Below are 23,823 nucleotides of genomic sequence, written 5' to 3'. Positions count from 1 at the left end.
CACACCCAGGACCAAGCCCAATGCGGGGCTGAATTTTGCAACTCTGAGATCAGGACCTGAGCTTAAATCAAGAGTCGGATGTTCAACCAACTGAGCCACCCTGGGGCCCCTTTGCCCTGCTCCTTTTGGCATTACTGCATTTCCCTACTGATTGGTGATACTGAGCATCTTATTTACATGCTTATTTCACATCCACGTATCTTCCTTGGGGAAATGAATGTTCAAATCTTTTGCCCATTTTGAATTGGGTTGCTTGTCTCATTGTTGACTTGTAAGAGTTCTTTACATATGCTATACAGTATACAGGTCCTTTGTTGAATATTTTTTTTTTTTGGTTGAATATGTTTTACAGTCACTTTTTACCTGCCTGTGGGTTGGCTTTTAATTTTCTTTGAAGAACAAACGTTTTGTTTCGATGAAGTCAAATTTATTGATTTCTTTTTGTAGTTTACGTTATTTGTGTTCTGTCTAAGACACTTTTGTTATTTGAATACACTTAGGGAAATAACACCTCTTCAACCCTGAATCTTGAAAACATACTCCTCGCTCATGAAGACATTTAAGGAACAGCTCCTCAGCTCCCTCACCTGGTGACAGTGCTTCTATGAGGTATTTGAGCATAAAATATTTTAAAATTATGAAAGTCAAAAATAACCTAAGTATATTTCTTTTTGCAAATATTTTAAGAATTGCAAAATATCTTACTATTGGGAACACAGAGAAATAACTGGAAACATGAGACATGAAAATCAAATAGTGTTGGTCTCAGTGTGTGAGATGGCTGAGTGCTTGCTTCCACTCCACCCTACCTTGGGAATACTTTCTGATCACTCTTCACTTCCATTCAGTTCTATGTGGATGGAGGTGAATAACATTTTACTACCTTCATTCATAGCACTGATGTCCTCTTATGGAGAGAAGTTTTCTCTTTGGGAAATCCTGTACTTTTCCCTCCAGGTTTTTATTTAAATTCCAGGTAGTTAACATACAGTGTAATATTAGTTTCAAGCGTAGAATTAAGTGATTCATCACTTATATACAATACCCGGTACTCATCACAAGTGCACTCTTTAATTTCCATCACCTATTTAACCCATCCCTCCACTTACCTCCCCTCTGGTCACCCACCATCAGTTTGTTGTCCACAGTTAAGAGTCTGTTTCTTGGTTTGCCTCTCTTCCCGATCCCCCCCATGTTTGTTCGTTTTGTTTCTTAAATTCCATATATGAGTGAAATCGTATGGTATTTTCCTCTGACTGAGTTACTTCACATAGCATAATTCTCTCTAGTTCTATCCACGTCGTTGCAAATGGCAAGATTTCACTCTTCATTTATTTATTTACAGACAGAGATCACAAGTAGGCAGAGAGGCAGGCAGAGAGAGAGGGGGAAGCAGGCCCCCCGCTGAGCAGAGAGCCCGATATGGGGCTGGATCCTAGGACCCTGAGATCATGACCTGAGCAGAAGGCAGAGGCTTTAACCCACTGAGCCACCCAAGATTTCACTCTTTTTAATGGCTGAGTAACATTCCATTGTTTTCCAGAGTGGCTGCCACTTCGCATTCCTACCAACAGTGCACCATGGCTCCCCTTTTTCTGCATCCTCGCCAACACCTGTTGTTTCCTGTGTTCTTAATTTTAGCCATTCTGACTGGTATGAGGCCATATCTCATTGTAGTTTGATTTGCATTTCCCTGATAGTGAGTAATGTTGAGTATCTTTCCATGTGTCAGCTGGCCATCTGTATGTCTTCCTTGGAAAAATGTCAGTTCATGTCATCTGTCTATTTTTTGGATGGATTATTTGTTAACATCATTTTGGGTGTTTTGAGTTTGAGTTCTCTGAGTTCTTTACATATTTTGGATCACTAACCCTTTATCAAATATGTCATTTGTAAATATCTTCTTGCATTCCATAGGTTGCCTTTTAGTTTTTTTGATTGTTTCCTTCTCTGTGCAGAAAATTTTATTTGGATGAAGTCCCAAGCATTTATTTTTGCTTTTATTTCCCTTGCCTCAGGAGACGTATCTAGTGAGAAATTGCTTGGCCGATGTCAGAGAGGTTGCTGCCTATGTTCTCCTCTAGGGTTTTAATGGTTTCCTGTCTCACATTTTGATCTTTAATCAATTTTGAATTTATTTTTGTGTATAGAGTAAGAAAGTGGTCCCGTTTCATTCTTTTGCATGTTGCTGTCTAGTGGGAAATTCTGTATTTTAATAAATGCTTGAGGGGCACCTGTGTGGCTCAGTGGGTTAAAGCCTCTGCCTTCGGCTCAGGTCAGGATCCCAGGGTCCTGGGATCGAGCCCCACATCGGGCTCTCTGCTCCGTGGGGAGCCTGCTTCCTCCTCTCTCTCTGCCTGCCTCTCTGCCTAGTTGTGATTTCTCTCTGTCAAATAAATAAAATATTTTTTTAAAAAAGTGCTTGAACTTGTGAGCACCCATGTACACTGCCTCCCAGTCCTATCCTGAAGGTGTCAGTTGGTCTCAAACTTAAGAAGACAGAACACAGATATCATCTACAACAGAGGAGATGGAAAGGAAAGAGGAAATTCGGAAAGGTGGCATCAAGATGAGGGGTTTGCCAGATTTAATGTAACCCTCTCTCCAGGAACCCTACAAGAGTGTCTACATCTACTAAATGAGTGATTTTTACTGTTGGAACTGGAGAAAACCTAAGTTGAAATGGTTCAGAACAGAAATAATACACGAGATTCAGGCACTAGGAAGCCCAGATAATCCTGAGGACCCAGGGGTCACTGGGTATTTACAAAAAACTTGGGACGGCCTTCAACTTCCACAGGCAGTGGAAGTGATCTGAATCAGTTGTACTTAACCTTTGAGGAGTAAGAAGACCCAGGAGTAGAGAGACTCCGGGCTTCTGCATGATACAGTCTTCAATATCACAAATTTAGACAGGTTAACCTTTGACCACAATGGGCTGACTTGCTCAAGAGCTCTCCTGGAAATAACCTGAGGAACCACCCAGAACTCAGCTTCCTTTAAGCCTTTGCCTTCATTCAGTCTCCTCCTGTCATTATTCCATTCAGTGCAGAGTCCAAGGTCTACCACCTCCTGCAAATACTTCAAGTCCCCTGTCCTTTTCTCCTCCCACTGTACTTACTGGGATATCTACCATCATGGAGTGACCCAGTCATCCTCTCCAATCCTTAACTTCCTATCACAAACCTAATAACACATCTACGTCAAAGCTTTTCTTTTTTTTTAAGATTTTATTTATTTATTTGACAGACAGAGGTCACAAGTAGGCAGAGAGGCAGGCGGTGGGGGGGGGGGAGGTGGTGTGGTGGAGGGAGGAAAGCAGGCTCCCTGCCGAGAGAGAGCCGATGTGGGGCTCAATCCCAGGACCCTGAGATCATGACCCAAGCTGAAGGCAGAGGCTTTAACCCACTGAGCCACCCAGGCACCCTGCATCAAAGCTTTTCATCCTTCATATTAGAATGGAAAGACATGCTGTATCCTCCCATCAAAAGCTATCTCTTCCCTCTGTGATCTGGATCCCATTCCATCTGTCTTTTCAAGGTCTTTGCTCCTTTGATTTATATACATTTATATACATATAAATCAATATGCACATAACAATACATATGTAACAATACATATGCGTATGTGAGAGGCGCCTGGCTGGCTCAGTCATTAAGCATCTGCCTTCCGCTCCAGTCATGATCCCAGGGTTCTGGAATCCAGAGCCATATCAGGCTCCCTGTCAGCTGGAAGCCACGCCCTCTCCAGCTTCCCATGTTTGCATTCTCTTTCTTACTATCTGTCATAAATAAATAAAATCTTTAAAAAAAAAAAAAGAATGCATATGTGAGACACATATATAAGAACACTCAATGGCAGCACTATTCATAGTTGCAGAATGCTCAAACCATTTCAAATGTTTATTGACAAGAAAATAAATAAATTATGGCACATCCAATAATAGAATAATATACAGCAGTGAAAAATTTCTAGGGGCGCCTGGGTGGCTCAGTGGGTTAAGCCTCTGCCCTTGGCTCAGGTCATGATCTCAGGGTCCTGGGATCAAGCCCCACATCGGGCTCTCTGCTGGCAGGGTGCCTGCTTCCTCCTCTCTCTCTCTCTCTCTCTGCTTGCCTCTCTGCCTACTTGTGATCTCTCTCTGCCAAATAAATAAATAAAATCTTTAAAAAAAAATTTCTAAACTACAACTGTATGAAACATGGAAACATCACAGAACAAAATATGGAGTGAGAAAAGCAAGCCTAAGCAGATTACATACATCTTGTTATCATTTGTATAAAGCTTAAAAAGAAGCAATATTAAACAACACATTGCTTACATTTTTAGGTCTACACATACATACTAGAAATAGCTTTTAAAGGAATTATAGGGGCACCTGGGTGGCTCAGTGGGTTAAAGCCTCTGCCCTTGGTTCAGGTCATGATCCCAGTGTCCTGGGATAGAACCCCCCCCCCCCCCCCCCCCCCCCCCCCCCCGTCTCTGCTCAGCAGGGAGCCTGCTTCCTGCCTTTCACTCTGCCTGCCTCTCTGCCTACTTGTGATCTCTGTCAAATAAATAAATAAATAAATCTTTAAAAAAAAATAAAGGAATTATAAATGTAAAATTCAGGGTACTGGTGATCTCAGTGGGATGCACAGGAGATTCAGGGGAATGGGAGAAGGGATAAACATATAGCTAGGAATAGTTCTTAGGTTGGATGGTATGCTGACAGGTGTCTGTATTCCATTATTATGCTTTTTAACACATATGAATATTACATATATTATTTTAGAGGTATCAAAAATTACATACCAATAATATTTAAAATCTTTAGGGGCTATGAAAAAAAGGAATCTGTAATAAGACTCCTCTGTTCAAAACAGCTATCCTAATCTTGTTTTTCATTCTTCCTAACAACACAATCTGAGTCAAGTTGATCAGTTTCTTTATGGAAGCTTAATCATTTTTAAAAAATGATTTTATTCATTTATTTGACACAGAGAGAGACAGCGAGAGAGGGAACACAGCAGGGGGAGTGGGAGAGGGCAAAGCAGGTTCCCCACTGAGTAGGGAGCCAGACACAGGGCCCGATCCCAGGACCCTGGAATCGTGACATGAGCCCAAGGCAGATGCCTAACTTCTGAGTCACCCAGGCGTCCCTCTTTTTTTTTTTTTTAAGTAGGCTCCATGTCCAGCATGGGGCTTGAACTCAAGACTGTGAGATCAAGAGCCACATGATCTACAGACTGAGCCAGCCAGGTGCCCCTAGCTTAATCTTTTTTTTTTTTTTAAGATTTTATTTATTTATTTGACAGAGAGAGAGATCACAAGTAGGCAGAGAGGCAGGCAGAGAGAGAGGAGGAAGCAGGCTCCCTGCGGAGCAGAGAGCCCGATGCGGGGCTCGATCCCAGGACCCTGAGATCACGACCCGAGCCCAAGGCAGCGGCCTAATCCACTGAGCCACCCAGGCGCCCCGCTTAATCATTTTTTGTTTCTACTACTTTCCTTATCTTAGGGCAACTTCCCATACATATATCCAAATCCGACTTCATTCCAAGATTCTGCTCAAGTTCTAGATCTTTCCAGGAGTCTTTCCTGACTACTCCAGCTCTTGTTCATCTTTCCTCTAGCACTTATCAACTTTTGGGTTCCAAGTAAATCAGCCTTTACTTGTATATTGTCTTCTATCTTTTTTTTTCTTTTATCATTTATAGTCAGTCAATGTGTGTTAGCCGGGGTTCTTCATTACAAATAACAGAATCCAGTATCATCTTATTACTAGTTTAAATAGAAAATAAATATGATAAAAGATACAGATGACTTCTAGAATCTGAGTGAGCAGAAAATAAGGCTTGGGAGCTATAGAGTACTAATGCCAAAATTGTGTTGTTCTGCTGCTCCACTGGAGACCCCAGAAACCTGGGGGTAGTAAGTCCATGGTTGGGTACAAGTACCACCTACTTAGCAAAAGTGGACTTCTACTCTCACCACTGATGCTAGATGCTGACCATGGCCACCAGCACCTCTAGCCCTGCTGCCCTTGGAAGGTGGTAATTGTTATTGTGTGTGTGGCAGGGGTGGTCAGAATACATTGCAAGCCATACCTCTGTCTTCACTTTACCCTCTACTGACCTAAAATCTCACTCATTTGTGGAAACTGGGGCAACCAGTGCTGGTAACGAACCATGAAGTAAGGAACCTAGAAGTAAGGAACCTTGCAGAGGTATGAATTTTCAACTTTTACCTCAGGAATAAACTCATAAAAAGATGGGAGTCCCCAAACATAGCATATTCAAAGTTTATCTTATATTAACTCTTTTGATTTATAACCTAAAACACAGAGCATTAAAGAGGTACCTGTTCATTTATATTACTATTCAGTGTCCCCCATTAAAACAGTACCTTGGGGGGGCGCCTGGGTGGCTCAGTGGGTTTGGGCCTCTGCCTTCAGCTCGGGTCATGATCCCAGAGTCCTGGGATCGAGCCCCGCATCAGGCTCTCTGCTCAGTGGGGAGCCTGCTTCCTCCTCTCTCTCTGCCTGCCTCTCTGACTACTTGTGATCTCTCTCTCTCTGTCAAATAAATAAATAAAATATTAAAAACAAAACAAAACAGTACCTTGGGGATCAAATAATCCACACCCTTTGTATTACAGAAGAGCAAACAGGCTCAGAGCAATAAAGTGATTTGATCATGTCAGACTTTTAGTTCTTAGTAGAGCTGATAATGTGGCTTAAGAATGTATTCTAGGTGGGGCACCTGGGTGGCTCAGTGGGTTAAACCTCTGCCTTCGGCTCAGGTCATGATCTCGGGGTCCTGGGATTGAGCCCCACATCAGGCTCTCTGCTCAGCGGGGGACCTGCTTCCCCCCACCCCGACTGCCTCTCTGCCTACTTGTGATCTCTCTCTCTGTGTCAAATAAATAAATAAAATCTTTAAAAAAAGAATGTATTCTAGGAAAGATTCCAAAACACATAGCACAATGCACAGTGATGTAATGGTCTTCTTATGCTGAGAATTGTTTGTGTGCATTATTGTGAAAGTACTAGCTATTCATGTTCTTAATATTCTTGGAACTATTCCAAAATTGTACATTTGAAAAATAAATGTACTACTCTTATTATTTCTATTTTGCTATTTGAGGCAATGTGCTATGTCCCCCAACATCTTTTTACCCCTTCCACAGTAACACAAACCCTAAATTTTTTCTGGGGCATGACCACTAACAATAAAGATTATGTTCCCAGTCTCCTTTGCAGCTGTGTGTGGCCATGTGATTACATTCTGCATAATGAGATGTAAACAGAATTGTATGCAACTTCTGGGAAATGTTCTTAAAATGTGCTGTTTTGTTCCTCTTTCCTGCTGAGTGAAATGCAGCTGGAGTGCTAGAAGCCATCTTGGACAATAAGGTGAACTTGAGTATGAAATGCTTATGTGGTAAAGGGAAGAAGACAGGAGTCTGGATTCCTAACACCATGGAATCCCTTTCCAACTGTGGAAATTTCCAATCTGTGGAAATACCTCCAGATTTTTTCTTTTTTAAGATTTTGTTTATTTATATGTCAGAGAGAGAGAGACAGCACAAGCAGGGGGAGAGGCAGGCAGAGGGAGAAGCAGGCTCCACACTGAGCAGGATGTTGGGACTCAATTCCAGGACCCTGGGATCGTGACCAGAGCCAAAGGTAGATGCTTAACTGACTGAGCCACCCAGCCATCCCCCTCCAGATTTCTTATATACTAGAAACAAATAAGCTTTCTATTTTGTTTATTGCTATTTCAGTTTATTTTAGTTGTGTTGTTTTTTTTTTTTTTTTCTGTTATTTCTGACTGAATCAGATCTGAATTTACTATTCCTGGCCTTGGCCACCTTAATTGCTAATGCTGATATAGCTCTCGTTGAGTGATACGATCTCAACTTGGGCATGTCATGTACAAGCCAGGGACAAATAGATGCCATAGTCTTGAGATGTAGACCCAGATACACAGCAGACCACTACCACCAGCCAGCCCAGCACTCACCTAAGTGTTAAATCCAAATAACATCAACCAATCAATAAGAATCTGAGGTTTTCCCTTTTTTAATGTGAGATGGAAATAGTTCATAGTCTTTTGGTTGTAAAAGATGTACTCCATTCCTCTTTTTTGAAAACTCACCTCTGGACTGGGTGGGTTCTCTGTTTGCCAGAGAAACTTTTACTCAACCTTTGCTATTTAACAGTCTGGTTTTTTTCCTTTAATACTACTCACTTTTAAAAACATTAAACTCCTGGGGTGCCTGACTGGCTCAGTCAGTAGAGCATGCAACTCTTGATCTCAGGATTTTTAGTTCGAGCCCCACGTTGGGTGCAGAGATTAAAATAAAATCTTAAAACAAACAAAAGACCATTAAGCTATTTTTAAAATGTGCTAATGATATGGTCCGTGGGAAAGCTATCTTTCTATCTCTGGTGAAATTGTTACAGAAAATATACTTCTAGTATTCCTCACATATGAACAAAAGAGACAATTAGTCTTTGACAATAATATGTCAAGTCAATGGTAGTTATATTCACATGGGTCCACAAATGACCTACTAAAGTCTTTACATTTTCTCAAAGGGTCAAATATTCTAAAAATTATATGGATAATAAAAGGTAACACTAAGTACTATAATTTCATCCTCCTCTGTTAGTAATACTGAGAAAATGGAAGCAGAGTCCAAGGTCACTAAGTAGTAAATAATGGAACTGAGGTTCAAACCCTCAGAGCTTCTGCTCTGGGCTTTTTGGTGTGGGAGTGGGTGAGGGGATAGATATAAATTTTTAATTTCTTTAAGTGCTTTTACATTTACTTTGTGTGAAATATAGACTGTTATCTGGATAATTAGAAGAATGCCTTTTGCCTCAGTTATTCAGACTTTTGAAGTTGACAGTCCCTTTTCAAATTAATGTTAATTTTCTTTCTTTTTTAAAAGATTTTATTTTTAAGTAATCCTTACACACATGGGGCTCAAACTTACAACCCCAGAGATTAAGAGTCACATGCCCTACTGACTGGGCCAGCCAGGCGCCCCAGTATTCACTTTCTTAATTGCTTAATATTAATACATATCATCTTGCATGTATAGATATAAATAAATGCATTTTATACATATTTTTATGTAAATAAATGTATAGAAATAAAATCATAAAATTAAGGAAAATGTGGCGTATGTACACATTTGCATACATAATTTTAGACAATATAGCTTGCAATTTATCTTATCCTTCTCACACATTTGATTTATTCTTTTAGAATTTTACTAAAATACTCCAAGCTATAGAAAAGTAGAATAATGTTGCAAAACACTACTCATCGTGGTTTGTCAAATCTTGATGCTGTATTTGCTGCAGATAACTATTTTTGTTTTTTGACTAGCTAATGTATTTATATGTTCAAAAAAGGTACAGGGGCGCCTGGCTGGTTCAGTAGGTAGAGTGACTCTTGATCTCAGGGTCATGAATTCAGACCCCATTTTGGGCTAAAGCTTACTTTTAAAAAAAAGGTACAGAGTTAAGTCCTCAACCTACCTCACACCATATGCCCAGTACCCATCCCCACAGGTATTAGTTATACATTTATTTTCCTCACTTGTGTGTATGTGCGGGAATATAAGTAAATACGAATATATTTGGACTCACTTTTTTATTTTTTTAATTTATTTTTATTATTTTTATTATTTTTTTGGACTGACTTTTTTAAAGTAAACTCTACCAAGTGGGGTTTGAACTTAACTACCCTGAGATGAAGAGTTGCATGCTCTATGAACTGGGCCAGTCAGGGGCCCCTTAACTCACTTTAAAAAAAAAAAAAAAGGCAATTTTTTACATTTTTGGTAAAATTTTTTACATTTTGTGTCATAACTCCTTTTTTCCCATTTTTAAGTTAAAATATAATGTATTATTTAACATAACTCTTTACCACCTCTTTTCTCAGCTCATTATTCAATAAACAATAAAACTCAATGTTCAAGGAATTGTTATTAACTCTGAAGAATCGGTAATTTCTTACCAAATTCTTTCGGCTCTATTCTCTCTGCTCCATCCACAAGCCAGTTTTCTAGAAAACAAACCTCTCCCCAAACTCTGAACTGCTTAGAGAGTAATAAATAATGAGCTTGAAGCAAGTCAAGTCCACCTCCTCTAAGGAATTCCCGAGGGCGGAAGCTGCGGGCGCTGCGCAGTGGGAAGGCGGGACCCCGGAAAGGCGGGGACGAACGCCGGCGGGCGGCACCTGGACGGGGGTGGGCGGGCGGGCGGGAAGGCGGGTCCCGCGGGCTCCGCCCAAGCCCTGAGCAGATTTGGCGCCAAACTCGGAGGCCTCTTCTCGCGGCGGGATCTCCAGAGTCTCGCGATCAACGCGGTTTGGGGCCGCGTCTAGCCCCGGGTTGTGGTCGCAGTATCGAGCGTGAGGTAAGAGCGGGCAAGCGGGCCAGTGGAGGGCCTGTGAGGAGCAGTGGTCGAGCGAGGGGGTTGAGAGAGCAGGGGTGCTGGGGCGTCGCGGGGTGGGAGTGTGGAGGTTGGAGGAGGAGACTGCGACGGACCTGGGCAGAGGGGGACTGGAGAGGCCGCGACCTGTGGGGAAGAGGGCGGGCACTTCTACCTGTCGTTTCTCTTTCGGGTCCGCCTCTCGCCGAATTCAGCCCTGTAGCGGGAGGGAATGTGCGTCGTCAGTCCACCTCTACGTCGCCGGCTACTTACTGTCCGGGCGCTTCTTAACGTAGAAGGCGTCCTGTAAATGTGGGATGAATGGATGAATGAAGTTGAAGGGAGACTAGGGCAGCGGGGATGGGAAGGGTGGAGAAGGGAGATGGGGTGGCAGAGTGGTTTTAGGGTGGCTGGCAAAGGAGGAAATGGAGTCAGCCCTTTCGACACGGGCTACTGTTTTGGTAATTTGGATGAAGTTGGACATTGGACCCTTTAAGGGTCTGGGAACGAATTGGAGTTTGGATATTAAATTTCTTTGTTACCTTGACTCCTTTGAGAGTTTGAGGACCAGAGCGGGGAAGCTAAGAGAATTTCATCAGTGTCTAAAAACAGTGTGCAACCACCATCAAGAAGTGAAAGATCAGAGAGCAGCCTTATTCACAACCAGTTTACTGACAAACGCCACCCCATGCTTGGCCAATTCCTTAGGCTGCATCTTGCTATACTTAATATAGTTTGTGCCCTGCCATCAAACTCAGGGCTCCCTGTTCTCAAAAGTGTGAACCCCATTTTTTCCCAAAGAAACTTGACTAGGATTAAACAACCTGACTATACTTACTGTAGCTAGGAAGCTACTTTAGATTATATGACCTCTAACTGCCTTTCCAGTTTTGAAAAATCTATTGTTATTAAGCCTTACTTGAAGATAAGAGGTGGGTCATTATCAGGAGTTGATACGTTGTTTTGGTTTTTTTGTATGTGTGGTCATGGAAATTTAGAATTGGAGAGATTTTCGGGATCATTTAGCTCTAGTAGTTTTACAGTTTGAGGGAAGCTTTGGAATCTTTATTCCTTCATTCAACAAATATTTGTGGAGCACCTGCTGTATACCAGCTTTGGGGATACAGTGGTGGAGCACAAAGAGACTCACCTGGTCTTTGCCTTTTTAGAGCTGCAGTCTAGTATGGAAGACAAACAGTCAAATAATCCCAGAAATGGAACATAATATTGAAACTGGGTAGGTGCCATGAAATTGGTACTTGGTACTTTGAATGCTTCTTATAGGAGATTTAATTCAGGGAAATTGGGGTAGACTTATCTGAGGAGGTGAGAGTTGAGATCTGAAAGAGAGAAGGAGTCTGGGAAGAGCCTTCAAGATAGGAAACAACCTTAGCAATGGACTCATGGCCTGAGGGATATGGCTCTTTCAAGATAAAGAAAAGAGCATGAAGAGTTGTTTGAAGTGAGGCTGGAGAAGTAGGAAGGTGCCAAACCAGTCAGAGCTTTGGCATTTTCTCATTAGCCCAAGAGCAGTAGGACCCTATTGAAATATTTAAGCTAAGTGGAAATGTGATTGGCTTTACATTTCCAGAGCCTCAGTCTAGCTATAGTATGGAGAATGGTTTGAAAAAGGCAAAAGTGGTTATGAGTAATGGAGTAACGAAAAGAAGGAATGTTAGGAAGTGGTTGTGGAGATAGGGAGAAATGGAAAGACTTAACTGATGCTTAGGAAGTAAAATGGACAGGATAAGTAGGATGAATGGGGAAGGAGCTATCAGGGATGATTTACAGTTCTCTTACTTGCATGGATGGATAGATGTCACTCACTGAATTGGGAAAATTTTTGAGTTTGGTTTTGTACATGAGATGATATAGTTGCCTTTGAGAAATTGAAGAGCTGTAAAAGAAGATGTAGGGATCTGGAGCTCAGATTTGATGCCTAGAATACAGATAAAAAACTAGAGATAAATATTCATCTATCAATGATTATTAAAACCATGCACATAAAGAAGTGAAGAGGGCCTAGGATGGAGTCTTGAATACCTACTGACCAGGTTAGGGGAAGATGAATCTGCACAGAAGATCTAGGAGCAGTGTTCAGAAAGGGAGGAAACCAAGTAAGTGCTGTGTTTCAGAAACCAACAAAAATACCTTTCCAGAAAAAGGAAAAAGGAACTGATCAAAAGTGTTAGATGTTGTCAAGTTTGATGGTCCTGAAAAGGGTTCTTTCAAGTTATCAGCCTTAGGATTATTTCCCTTCTGTCATAGAAAACCTTAACTAAAAGATGAATTTGTAAACAGATTTTTTGAAAAGCTGCTCTGGTTAAAGTGGGGTGAGGTACCTGAACCCTGCCTCTTTCACACCCATTTGAACCATAGTTTGAAGCCCTCTGAGGGGAGACTCAACAGTTGAGGGAAAACGATTTGCTGAAAATCATGCAGTTACTGGGTGATAGGGTCTATGTTAGAACTCACTTCCGATTTCTTTTTTTTTTTTTTTTAAAGATTTTATTTATTTATTTGACAGAGAGAGAGATCACAAGTAGGCAGAGAGGCAGGCAGAGAGAGAGGAGGAAGCAGGCTCCCTGCGGAGCAGAGAGCCCGATGCGGGGCTCGATCCCAGGACCCCGAGACCATGACCTGAGCCGAAGGCAGCGGCTTAATCCACTGAGCCACCCAGGCGCCCCTCACTTCCGATTTCTAACCCAGTAGTTTTTTCCCTGTAACCTGTCTCCACTTCTTTTCATGATGTGTTTAACTGATGGAAACACATGTATTTTGCTGCAGGTAGAACTTAACTGTGTAATAGGGAGACTACTTGGATGAATAAACATGTTTATTTTTTCTTTCCTGTAGAGGAGAAGATGCTGGAGCCACAGGAGAATGGCTTGATTGACCTACCAGATTATGAGCATGTAGAAGATGAAACTTTTCCTCCTTTTCCACCTCCAGCCTCTCCACAGAGAGAAGATGGTGAAGGAGCTGAACCTGATGAAGGTCTATATAGAGTTCCAAGAAAGTGCCTGTTTTCAGTTATCAATCTATTAGCATAGAAATCATATGTTTTATAGGCTTAAATTATTTAAGTAATATTAAATCTTGGTATATTTCACCAGAGTCAGGGAGAGGAGTACCTGTTCCTGTACCTCCAAAGAGAACAGTTAAACGGAATATACCCAAGCTGGATGCTCAGAGGTACATTTACTATTTCCCTAAACATTTCTTTTTTTTTTTTTTTTTTTCTTTATGTTGTGTTTTTTACTCCTTATATTAAAAACTTTCAGTTGGGACGATTTGGAGTTATTATTTGTCCTTTTTAAAAAAAAAATTATTTATTTATTTGAGAGAGTGATGAGGGTGCAGAGGGAGCAGGAGAGAGAGACTCTCAAGCAGACTCCCTACTGAACGTGGATCCCACTGTGGGGCTTAATCTTAGGACCCTGAGATCATCACCTGAGCTGAAATCAAGAGTTGGATGTTTAGCTGACTGAGCCAGCCAGGCACTTTTGTTTTTCAGCTCAGTGGATAATAATGGTTTTGCTTTGGCCTTGGTGGTTCTTGAAAACTTGAAATTTTAGAACATATTTCTCTTTATAGATTAATTTCAGAGAGAGGGCTTCCAGCATTAAGGCATGTGTTTGATAAGGTGAAATTCAAAGGTAAAGGTCATGAGGTAAGAATTGTCTGATTTTTATTCTTTGTTCTTTCGAATATCAGTAGAAATGTGGGCCGATTATATTCTGAGGAATCTTAGAATGTTTCACAGATCCTGTCTTTTATCATACCTCTTGAGAAACTAAGATATAGTGGAAAGGGCACTGCTTTAAGAGTCAGAAAACAAGTCTTATAGTCTCATTTTTGCCTCTGTATGGCTTTGGAAAATCACATCTAAGTCTATAAGTTCTAAGTTTGTACTTTATAATTTCTAGGAATAACATTGACTTAGTCACCTGAAAGAGTAATTTTAGGCTTCAGGAGAGCAAGGACTTGACTTGTATCAGTTATGTGTCCCCAAGGTATGACACATATCCTGTCATATGTGTCTGATTCATAATAGGCATCATTTAAGTTGAAAAATGAAGACATTTAAGAACTGTTGATCACTGTCTAAATATATATTTTAAAAGTCTCATCCCTCTCTCTCTCTCTTTTTTTTTTTTTAAAGATAAGTCTCATATCTCTCTCTTTTTTTTTTTTTTTTTTAAATTGGGAGCCTCCAATATGGGGCTTGAACTCATGACCTTGAGATTGAGACCTGGGCTGAGATTAAGAGTCATAGCTTAACTGACTGAGCTACACAGACATCCCTAAAAGTCTCTTATCTTTGAATAATGTAGAGTGTAGATACAATTTTTTGCAGATATCCTTTTTTTTTTTTTTAAGATTTTATTTATTTATTTGACAGACAGATTTCAAGTAGGCAGAGAGGCAGGCAGAGAGAGAGGAGGAGCAGGCTCCCTGCTGAGCAGAGAGCCCCGTGCGGGGCTCTATTCCAGGACCCTGGGATCATGACCTGAGCCAAACGCAGAGGCTTTAACCCACTGAGCCACCCAGGCGCCCCTTTTGCAGATATCCTTACAGAGCTTTGCTGTTCATGAAGTATTTTCAAATATATTCTTTAATTTTCAAACCTGGGGGGTAGGTTTGGTCCCATTATCTAGTTAAGGAAATGAGATTTTAGAATTCTTTTAAAGATTTTATTTATTTATTTGATAGCAAGCATAAGCAGGGGGAGTGGCAGAAGACGACTCCCCACTGATAAGGGAGCCTGATGTGGGGCTCCATCTCAAGACCATGACCTGAGCTGAAGGCAGATGCTTAAGTGACTGAGCCACCCAGATGCCGGGAACTTTAGAGGTTTACGTGTCCAAAGCCAACAGTTAAGATTTCCCCTTTCATAGTCCGGCTAGAGTACTGTTAATGTAACAGTGAGCACCATCTTAGTGTGGTATGCAGGATAATGGGAAAGAGGGAAGAGACTGGAAGCAGAGAGCTATTCAGATACTGTCGCACTACCAGGGTGAAAATGAATAAGGTCAAGATAGCCTGATAGGATAGTAGTAGAGACATAAACAACATACAGTACTTGTAGGCAGTTGGATATAAGGAGGTAAAAAGAAGTAAAAAAATAGTCCAAGGAGGGGTGCCCAGCTGGCTTAGTTGGTAGAACGTGTAACTCCTGATCTTGGGGTCATGAATATGAGCCCCACATCGTATGTAGAGCATACTTTAAAAGAAAAATTAAAAACAAAAATCCAAGATTTTAAAGCTGGGAGGCTGAAAAATTTTAGTACCTTTGCTCAGTTTCAGTGCATGGGAAGAGAGAATAGAAGTCTGTCCTATTTTGCCAGAAAATTAAATGTAAATCAGGATATTTTGAAAGCATACCCATCTCAAAAAAAAAAAAAGAGGGACACCTAGCTGGCTCAGTGGAGCATGAGACCCGATCTTGGGGTTATGAGTTAAAGCCCCATGTTGGGTGTAAAGCTTACCTAAAAAGAAAAAACAAAACACAAAACCATCCCAGTTAATTCATTGCCCTTGTTGAAATTTTCAGGTTGTAAGGATAAATAGGTGCTTTGACTTTAATGAAGTCCTCACCATTTTCATAATAAGTACTTTATTAAAATAAATGAGTTTATATGAAGGATGCAGATTTTGTTTTTCTTCACTGGGTGAGGGTGGGCTCCAGGAGTTTATGCTGTTTAGTCTTCCGTACTTTGCCCTTGGAAATTCTTCCTGTTTTGTCACAGAGTTGAATCCTTGCTGCTTTTTTCTCCATGTATGACTTAGGACATATTTAGGTGTATTTAGGTGTTTCTCTTTTGACCCTTAGGTCTAACATGATATTGTGAGGTGACTGACCAGCTACCCTCCAACAATTGGAAAATAATCTTAGGTGATTGAGTTAAATACAAACAAACAAACAAACTTACCTTTATTATCAGAATGAGAAGGAAAACACATCCTCTCTGTATTACTTTAATGTATGTGCTGCAAGCACAATGCTGCCGGTATTATGTGATTAGTTACTGGTCGGGTTGACCATTGCCTTCTTAGACAAGATTAGATAACAGGAAAATAGCCAGTATTTGAGTGTATACTTTGTGTCAGGCACTTTATTTGTATTATTTATTTCTCATAACCCTACAAAGTGTGTAAAATATAATGTGAAAAAGAAGGCACAGTGGTAGAGTGATTTGCTTAAAGTCACAGAGCTATTAGGTAGCAGGATTGAGATTTGATTCTATACAGTGTGATCCAGAGCCTGTGCTTTTGACAATTCTGTTTTTTTTATTATTACTATTTATTTGAGAGAAAGAGAGCACACAAGCAGGGGGAGCAGCAGGCAGAGAGAGAAGACTCCCCGCTGAGCAGGGAGCCCAATGTGGGACTCCATCCCAATGTGGGACTCCATCCTGAGGTCATGACCTGAGTCACCTGAGCCACCTGCACCCCTTGACTGTTGTGTTTTAAAATACTGTTAAGGGACACCTGGATGGCTCAGTTGGTTAAGAGTGTCTCACTCTTGCTTTCCACTCAGGTAATGATCTCAGGGTTGTGAGATCAAGGGAGCCCCACCTCTGGCCCTGTGGTCACTGGGGAGTCTGCTTGGGGATTTCTCCCCCCTGCCATTCTCCCCACTCACGTGTGCAAGCGCCCTCTCTCACATACACTGTCTCAAAAAAAGTAAATAAATCTTTAAAATACTATTAAGAGAAAAATAAAATACATTAAGACCAGGAATTTGCAATTTTGTTATTCCTTAGTCCATTTTATTAAACTTTGTTTTTCATTTTCATTTTTTAAAAATTTATTTATTTATTTCTAATATTTTATTTATTTGACAGAGAGAAATCATAAGTAGGCAGAGAGGCAGGCAGAGAGAGAGGAGGAAGCAGGCCCCCTGCGGAACAGAGAGCCCTATGCGGGGCTCCATCCCAGGACCCTGGGATCATGACCTGAGCCGAAGGCAGAGGCTTTAACCCACTGAGCCACCCAGGCGCCCCCATTTTTTTAAAAATTTAAATGTTAAATTAAAATTTCATATATAAAGAGGAATTTTGCCCTGAGAACATTAAACATAACTGGGAACAGCCGACATTCTGTAGACAACTTGCTGGGGCCTTAGACTCTACATGTCCGTTTCTGTTCAGGTATAACTTTTTAAAGATTTTATTTATTTATTTATTTGACAGAGAGAGATCATAAGTAGGCAGAGAGGCAGGCAGAGAGAGTGAGAGGGAAGCAGGCTCCCCGCCAAGCAGAGAGCCCGATGCGGGGCTCCATCCCAGGACCCTGAGATCATGACCTGAGCCGAAGGCAGCGGCTTAAACCACTGAGCCACCCAGGCGCCCCCAGGTATAGCTTTTTAGAGCAAGGGCTGCATCTAGCTGCTTTCGTTAGAGAAGTGTGTGTGTGTTAAATCCTTTATTAATGTGTAATCAGTTTACACTGTTTTGTATAGAGAAAGTGTATTTTCAGTGCTACCGCTAGCTAATTTGAACTTTAGGAATAAAATTAGATTTCAAAAAAAAAAAAAAAAACACACAACATTTAAACTGTTGTTGCTAGTCTTTGTACTTTACCCTTGGGATTATTTCCGAATATATTTTTGTAGTTTTGAATTCTCAGTGCTTTGTTCTCTATGTATGATTTAGGGACCTGTCATTTTGTTTATTTATTCCTAAAAGATATCTTCATGTATTTTATTAAAGCTTATTTTCACGTATTCCTTTACAGTTCTGAAAACATTCATGATATCCATCTGCCTTCAGTTCAAGTTATGATCCCTGAGGCCTGGGATCGAGCCCTGCATCAGGCTACCTGATCAGCAGGGAGCCTGCTTGTCCCTCTCCCTCTGCTGCTCCCTTGTGCTCTCTTGCGGGCTCTCTCTCTCAAATAAATAAATAAATTCTTTTTTAAAAAGATATATGATTATCTTTTAACTTTTATCAAGTTTTCGTACTGGGGTTTTTTTTCTTTTAATCTATATCCAGTGCTCTTTTAGACTGCAGTCCTCTTAAACTCAGTGAATAGTTCCCCTTCTTAAAGTTTCTTCAGAAATTTCTTAACCTTATAAATATAAAATGACACCAATGACTTTGGCATTACTATTCAGTTCTGAAATCTGCTGACAAGGTTAGTTGTGAGAATGAGTCTTCTATTTAGCATTTTTATTTTTATGTGCCAGGCTGAAGACTTGAAAACGCTAATCAGACACATGGAGCATTGGGCGCATAGGCTATTCCCTAAGCTACAATTCGAGGATTTTATTGACAGAGTTGAATACCTGGGAAGTAAAAAGGAAGTTCAGGTAGGTGTTGAGATTATTATGAATATCATTCATGATGCTAAATAGTGCCAAGGATGGATTTTAGTTGAGGCTAAGTCACTGTTTGGTGTTTTTATTTTGAAATCTGTCATGGTAGGAAAAAAAATAGTAGTTATTTGAAGAACAACTTTTTTGAAACTAAGAATTGAATAAATTCTCATTTTATCCCAAGTGTTACTGATGGAAATGTAAAAATATCTCTTTATTTTCAGACCTGTTTAAAACGAATTCGACTTGACCTGCCTATTTTACATGAAGATTTTATTAGCAATAATGGTAAGAATACAGGTTTACTTCTAACAATTTTGCTGTTAGAAATAGATCTAGTTGGGGCAGGGGTAGATTAAGCACTGGATTCTTCATCTATATTGAGTAATTGAGTAGACATAATTATAGTAAATAGGAATGAGTTAAAATGCCTCGGTAATCTAGAATATTGTTTGACACTTGTTTCTTAAAGATATGCCTGCAGTGCCATTTAGAGATGTAGAAATATATTTAGTCACAGAACTTGAGCCTTTGAGAACTGATACCCATTTATCCTTTGTAGTGCTTGGTTAATGAAAATAAACGACACTAGTTCATATTCATACACACCATTAAAAGTGGCTCTGGGGAATTAGAATAATTTGATGGTGAAATAGTTTACATTTCTCTTAAGAGTATAGATCCTGTACATGGATGGTCCCAACTTAACAGTGGTTTGACTTAATGATTCTTCGACTTATGATGGTGCAGAAGTGATACACACTCACTAGAAGCCATACTTAGAATTTCAGATTTTGATTTTTTTCCCCCAGGCTAGCATGTGTGCTGTGATACGGGGTAGGAGCAGCCACACATGAGGGCAAACCACTGATAAACTGACAACCATTTTGTACCCATACAACCACTGTGTTTTCCACTTTCAGTACAGTATCCATAAATTACATGAGATATTCAACACTGTATTATAAAACAGTCTTTGTGTTGCATGATTTTGCCTAACTAGGGTAATGTTAGTGTTCTGAGCACATTTAAAGTAGGTGAGGTATAGTAAATCCATTTTGACTTACTATCAGCTGATGAGGGCTTATCAGGACGTAACCCTATTTTTATTTTATTTTATTTTATTTTTTAAATATTTTATTTATTTGACAGAGAGAAATCACAACTAGGCAGAGAGGCAGGCAGAGAGAGAGGAGGAAGCAGGCTCCCCGCGGAGCAGAGAGCCGGATGCAGGGCTCGATCCCAGGACCCCGAGATCATGACCTGAGCCGAAAGCAGAGTCTTTAACCCGCTGAGCCACCCAGGCACCCCTGTAATCCCATTTTTAGTTGAGGAAGATATCTGTAGGTCTTCCGTAAGACCTGTGTGACTGTTCCTGGTACTGGTTGCATTTGTTAGTTGTACAGTGCAACCATAGGTAGTCACACACATCAAAACATGGTTCCTGCCGACAGGGTCTGTATAGTTATCAGATTCTCTGTGCGATGGCTCCATACATGTTTATTTTTGTTTTTTAAACTTTTAATAGATGTGGTAGAAAATACAGGGTCCCTGTAGAATCCCCCCAAGTTATTTATAAGTTGCTATTAAAAATGAAAAATTGTTATCATATGATCTCTCTGATATGAGGAATTTGAGAGGCAAAGTGGGGGGTTTGGGGAGTAAGGAAGGAAAAAAAAACAAGATGGGATTGGGAGGGAGATAAACCATAAGAGACTTTTAATCTCACGAAACAAACTGAGGGTTGCTGGGGGTGGGGAGGTATGGAGAGGGTGATTGGGATTATGGACATTGGGGAGGGTATATGCTGTGGTGAGTGCTGTGAAGTGTGTAAGCCTGACAATTCACAGACCTGTACCCCTGGGGCAAATAATACATTATATGTTAATAAAAAATTTTTTTTGAAAAGAATCTCTTTAAAAAAGATTTTTAGCATTAAATAGCTTATGAAAATATATTTGAAAAATGAGATATCAGTATTAAAAATGATTGATTCATTTTTAGTTTTGAAATTGATTTTTATTCTTTACCAGTGTCTTGGAAGAAGTGTTAGAATTCAAAAAATACACTAATCAACTGAAATCCAGTTTTAAAAAATGAAAAATTGTGATTCATATAATCCAAGATTTAATATTTTGGTAAGATACGGTATGTATCTGTGGGATAGGATTTGGTATATGGAAAGGAATTAGTAACTAAATTCCACAGCACATACCACTGGGTTAGGTAGTTTATTTGGTAGGAGTTTTTGAGGGGCATAGTGTGTGCTAGTGTTTCAGGGATAAAGATGAATAAGGGGCGCCTGGGTGGCTCAGTGGGTTAAGCTTCTGCCTTCGGCTCAGGTCATGATCTCAGGGTCCTGGGATCAAGCCCTGCACTGGGCTCTCTGCTCAGCAGGGAGCCTGCTTGTGATCTCTCTGTCAAATAAATAAATAAAATCTTTTAAAAAAAAAAGATGAATAAGATCAGACCCCTTGGTTCATGGGCTAGCAGACTAGTGAGTCAGTGAGATATAACATCACCTCCATTCTGATAGGTGCTGAAATTAGAAACAGGGCACAGGGTAAGGCACAAAGGAGAGCATAGTTGCTTTTAGCCAGGGGAGGGGAAAGCAGTCCTCACAGAGGACAAATCACAAGTACTTTGAATGATAAGCAGGAGAGTTTAGACAAAAGTGATTTGGGAGAGAGGAACTCATTTGTGCAGAGGCAATAGAGTAATGGGACTATTGATGGGATTATAGGCTTGCTGAAGTACTGGGTGCTTAGTAGAGGCCTCTGTCACACAGCCCTGTTTGTTGTTGAATCTATCTTCTCTGTATCCTAAGAGAATGGTCTCCTGATCTTTTGGATAAGGTACTACAACAGTAAAAGTGTTTTGAGCATTTTATTTATTTTTATAATACATGCACTACTGACATGATAAATAACACATTTTTTAAAAAAAGATTTTATTTATTTGAGAGAGCGAGCATGAGTGAGCATGAGCCGGGGGAGGGGCAGAGGAAGAGGAAGAAACAGATTCCCTGCTGAGTGTGGAGCCTAATGTGCAGCTTGATCCCAGGACCCTGAGATCATGACTTGAGCCAAAGTCAGATGCTTAACCCAATGAGCCACCCATGCTCCCAATAATGCACATTTAAATTCTCACTAGAGCTTTATTACCATGATGTTTTAAAGTGAGAACAATATGACTTCATGCTCTTTGGAATATTTTCTTTCCTCCAAAATTCTGGGCTGATAGCCTGATTGATGATTTGAAGGTGTGGTAGATAGAGTCTCCCCTCAACAAATCTTAGTTTTATCTTACTAAGATTCATTCGAGTAGAAGTGGAGTATCATTAATGGCACTTAACATTTTCCCATCCCATTCACTAATGCAAGGATTCTTGTTGAAGTTCACAAGCAAATTTATCATCTACCTTTTTTCTTTTCTTTTTTTTTTTTTTTAAAGATTTTATTTATATTTGACAGAAATCACAAGTAGGCAGAGAAGCAGGCAGAGAGAGGAGGAAGTAGGCTCCCTGCTGAGCAGAGAGCCCGATGTGGGGCTTGATCCCCAGACCCTGGGATCATGACCCGAGCCGAAGGCCGAGGCTTAACCCATTGAGCCACCCAGATGCCCCTCATCTACCTTTTTTCAGTCAGTTTTCTTAAAAGTCAATTGGGTTAAATTTTAATATTTTTGGCATATATATAGTCCTGTAACTCCTCTGCTTAGAGCCCTATGGTGGCTCCTTATTTCACCCAGAGCAAAAGCCAAAATCCTCACAATGTCTTCCTTGGCCCTCCAGTATCTACTCCTTACCATACCTTCCTTGCCTCTCTGACTGTATCTTTTATAGTTCCCCTCTCATGCTGCTTTAGTGACTACTTGCCTCCTAGATATTCTTCGAACCTTCCAGGCACATTTTTGTCTTAAGGCTTTTGCATTCTTACTCTGCCTTGAACACGTCCTTCGTCCTCCTTCCCACTCCCAAGTCTTCATGGCTCTCTTTCCCACTCCCAGTCCTGATTCCCTATCCTTTTTTCCCCCACAGTACTTATTTCCTTTCAGTTATTGTGTATTTGCTTATCTGTTGGTTTATGTGTGCTAAAATGATGGCATCCTCTAGCACACTGAATATTTGTCTTAGGCTCTTTGCCACAGTTGCATGCCTGCTAATGTTGTAATGAGTGAATTTCAAAATTTTTTAATCCCATTTTTTTTTTTAAGATTTTTATTTATTTATTTGACAGAGAGAAATCACAAGTAGGCAGAGAGGCAGGCAGAGAGAGAGGAGGAAGCAGGTTCCCTGCTGAGCAGAGAGCCCGATGCGGGGCTTGATCCCAGGACCCTGAGATCATGACCTGAGCCGAAGGCAGAGGCTTTAACCCACCCAGCCACCCAGGCGCCCCTTTAACCCCATTTTTATCAGTCAAAGCTTCATCAGTGGTTATGTGCACAGTGGTTTTCCATAAAACATTGTATTAAAGAGGCCATTTACTATTGAAGAGATCTTTCCTTCCATGGCTCACAAAACAGTAGTTCTTTATGTATGTCATTCATTCGGAATTCTGTACACCTTGTAAGGTGAAGCATAGTAGAAACCCCAATATTGCATAATTGGTTCTAATACTTGTTTAACTTCTCTAGCAATGTTTTCTCCCTGTACACCATCAATATTTCCTGACAAAGGAATGCATCTTAGTTTCTTGCTACATTTTTTTTTTCTATCTCAGAAAGGACAAGTGTATTGCTTTTTTCTTTCACTGTTAAGGGAGAAACCTCAAAAGGATTTGGTTGTAAAATCAAGTATCATAGGATTTTTAAACCTCACCAGAATAAAGGTTTGTCTTCAGTTTTAATTTTTTTGCTAGTTGTGATGGTTTTTACATTAGCTAATACCTCAAGGCACAGTATACACATAGGACAAGGTTAGTGTGTGTAAATTCGTATTTCAAATGGTGGTGTTGATATGTTTATGGGTTTGTTTGTTTGTTTTTGTCCACTTATCAGATCAGATGACATTATCTTTTTTTTTTTTTAACCCTGTAATGTGAATGATGTAGGGAGAAGGTGAAGTGCTTGT

The 23,823-nt window shown here is 40.4% G+C and overlaps 1 protein-coding gene and 1 non-coding gene across 5 annotated transcripts in view; both read left to right on the top strand.

Annotated features, from left to right (window-relative positions):
- Nucleotides 1-500: 500 nt before the first annotated feature.
- The window catches only part of TIPIN (TIMELESS interacting protein), a 29,129-nt gene continuing 5,806 nt past the window's right edge, over nt 501-23,823 (top strand). Inside the window, exons 1-7 of one of the 4 annotated variants that reach the window (XM_046008560.1) lie at nt 10,278-10,414; nt 11,599-11,666; nt 13,286-13,426; nt 13,546-13,624; nt 14,027-14,102; nt 18,624-18,746; nt 18,977-19,040. In XM_046008560.1, coding sequence (XP_045864516.1) covers nt 13,294-13,426; nt 13,546-13,624; nt 14,027-14,102; nt 18,624-18,746; nt 18,977-19,040 — 475 coding nt within the window. In that variant the 5' untranslated portion in view covers nt 10,278-10,414; nt 11,599-11,666; nt 13,286-13,293. Of the gene's footprint in view, nt 610-10,277; nt 10,415-10,722; nt 10,742-11,598; nt 11,667-13,285; nt 13,427-13,545; nt 13,625-14,026; nt 14,103-18,623; nt 18,747-18,976; nt 19,041-23,823 lie in introns of those variants that run through there. The other 3 variants (XM_046008562.1, XM_046008564.1, XM_046008561.1) reach the window with 3 other exon arrangements.
- Nucleotides 20,118-20,251, top strand: LOC123945213. The gene has a single exon (XR_006819116.1). It is a non-coding gene; the product is annotated as a small Cajal body-specific RNA 14 (non-coding RNA).

The sequence above is a fragment of the Meles meles genome, chromosome 6, assembly GCF_922984935.1.
Source record: "Meles meles chromosome 6, mMelMel3.1 paternal haplotype, whole genome shotgun sequence".
Lineage (NCBI taxonomy): Eukaryota > Metazoa > Chordata > Mammalia > Carnivora > Mustelidae > Meles > Meles meles.
Note: the sequence above shows the minus strand (reverse complement) of the source record. Positions and strands in the feature narration are given on the sequence as shown.